General features: G+C 65.0%; 1 protein-coding gene across 1 annotated transcript in view; it reads left to right on the top strand.

Annotated features, from left to right (window-relative positions):
• Window positions 1-203, top strand: part of GLI2 (GLI family zinc finger 2) — a 142,637-nt gene that overhangs the window by 105,829 nt on the left and 36,605 nt on the right. The window contains exon 4 of the mRNA XM_009869931.1: window positions 1-178. Coding sequence (XP_009868233.1) covers window positions 1-178 — 178 coding nt within the window. The remainder of the gene's footprint in view (window positions 179-203) is intronic.

Genomic DNA, 203 nt, shown 5'->3' with positions numbered 1-203 from the left:
CTGAAGGAGCGAGGTCTCTTCGGGCTGCCGCCACCGCCGCCAGGAGCCAACCCCGCTGACTACTACCACCAAATGACACTGATGGCCGGCCACCCGAACCCCTACGGGGACCTCCTGATGCAGAGTGGAGGAGCAGCCAGCACAGCCCACCTCCACGATTACCTCAGCCCTGTTGACGGTGAGTAGCAGTCCGGGTCCTCCCC

The sequence above is a fragment of the Apaloderma vittatum genome, unplaced genomic scaffold (genome assembly GCF_000703405.1).
Source record: "Apaloderma vittatum isolate BGI_N311 unplaced genomic scaffold, ASM70340v1 scaffold10290, whole genome shotgun sequence".
In the NCBI taxonomy this organism is placed as follows: Eukaryota; Metazoa; Chordata; class Aves; order Trogoniformes; family Trogonidae; genus Apaloderma; species Apaloderma vittatum.
This window is presented reverse-complemented; position numbering and strand designations above follow the sequence as displayed.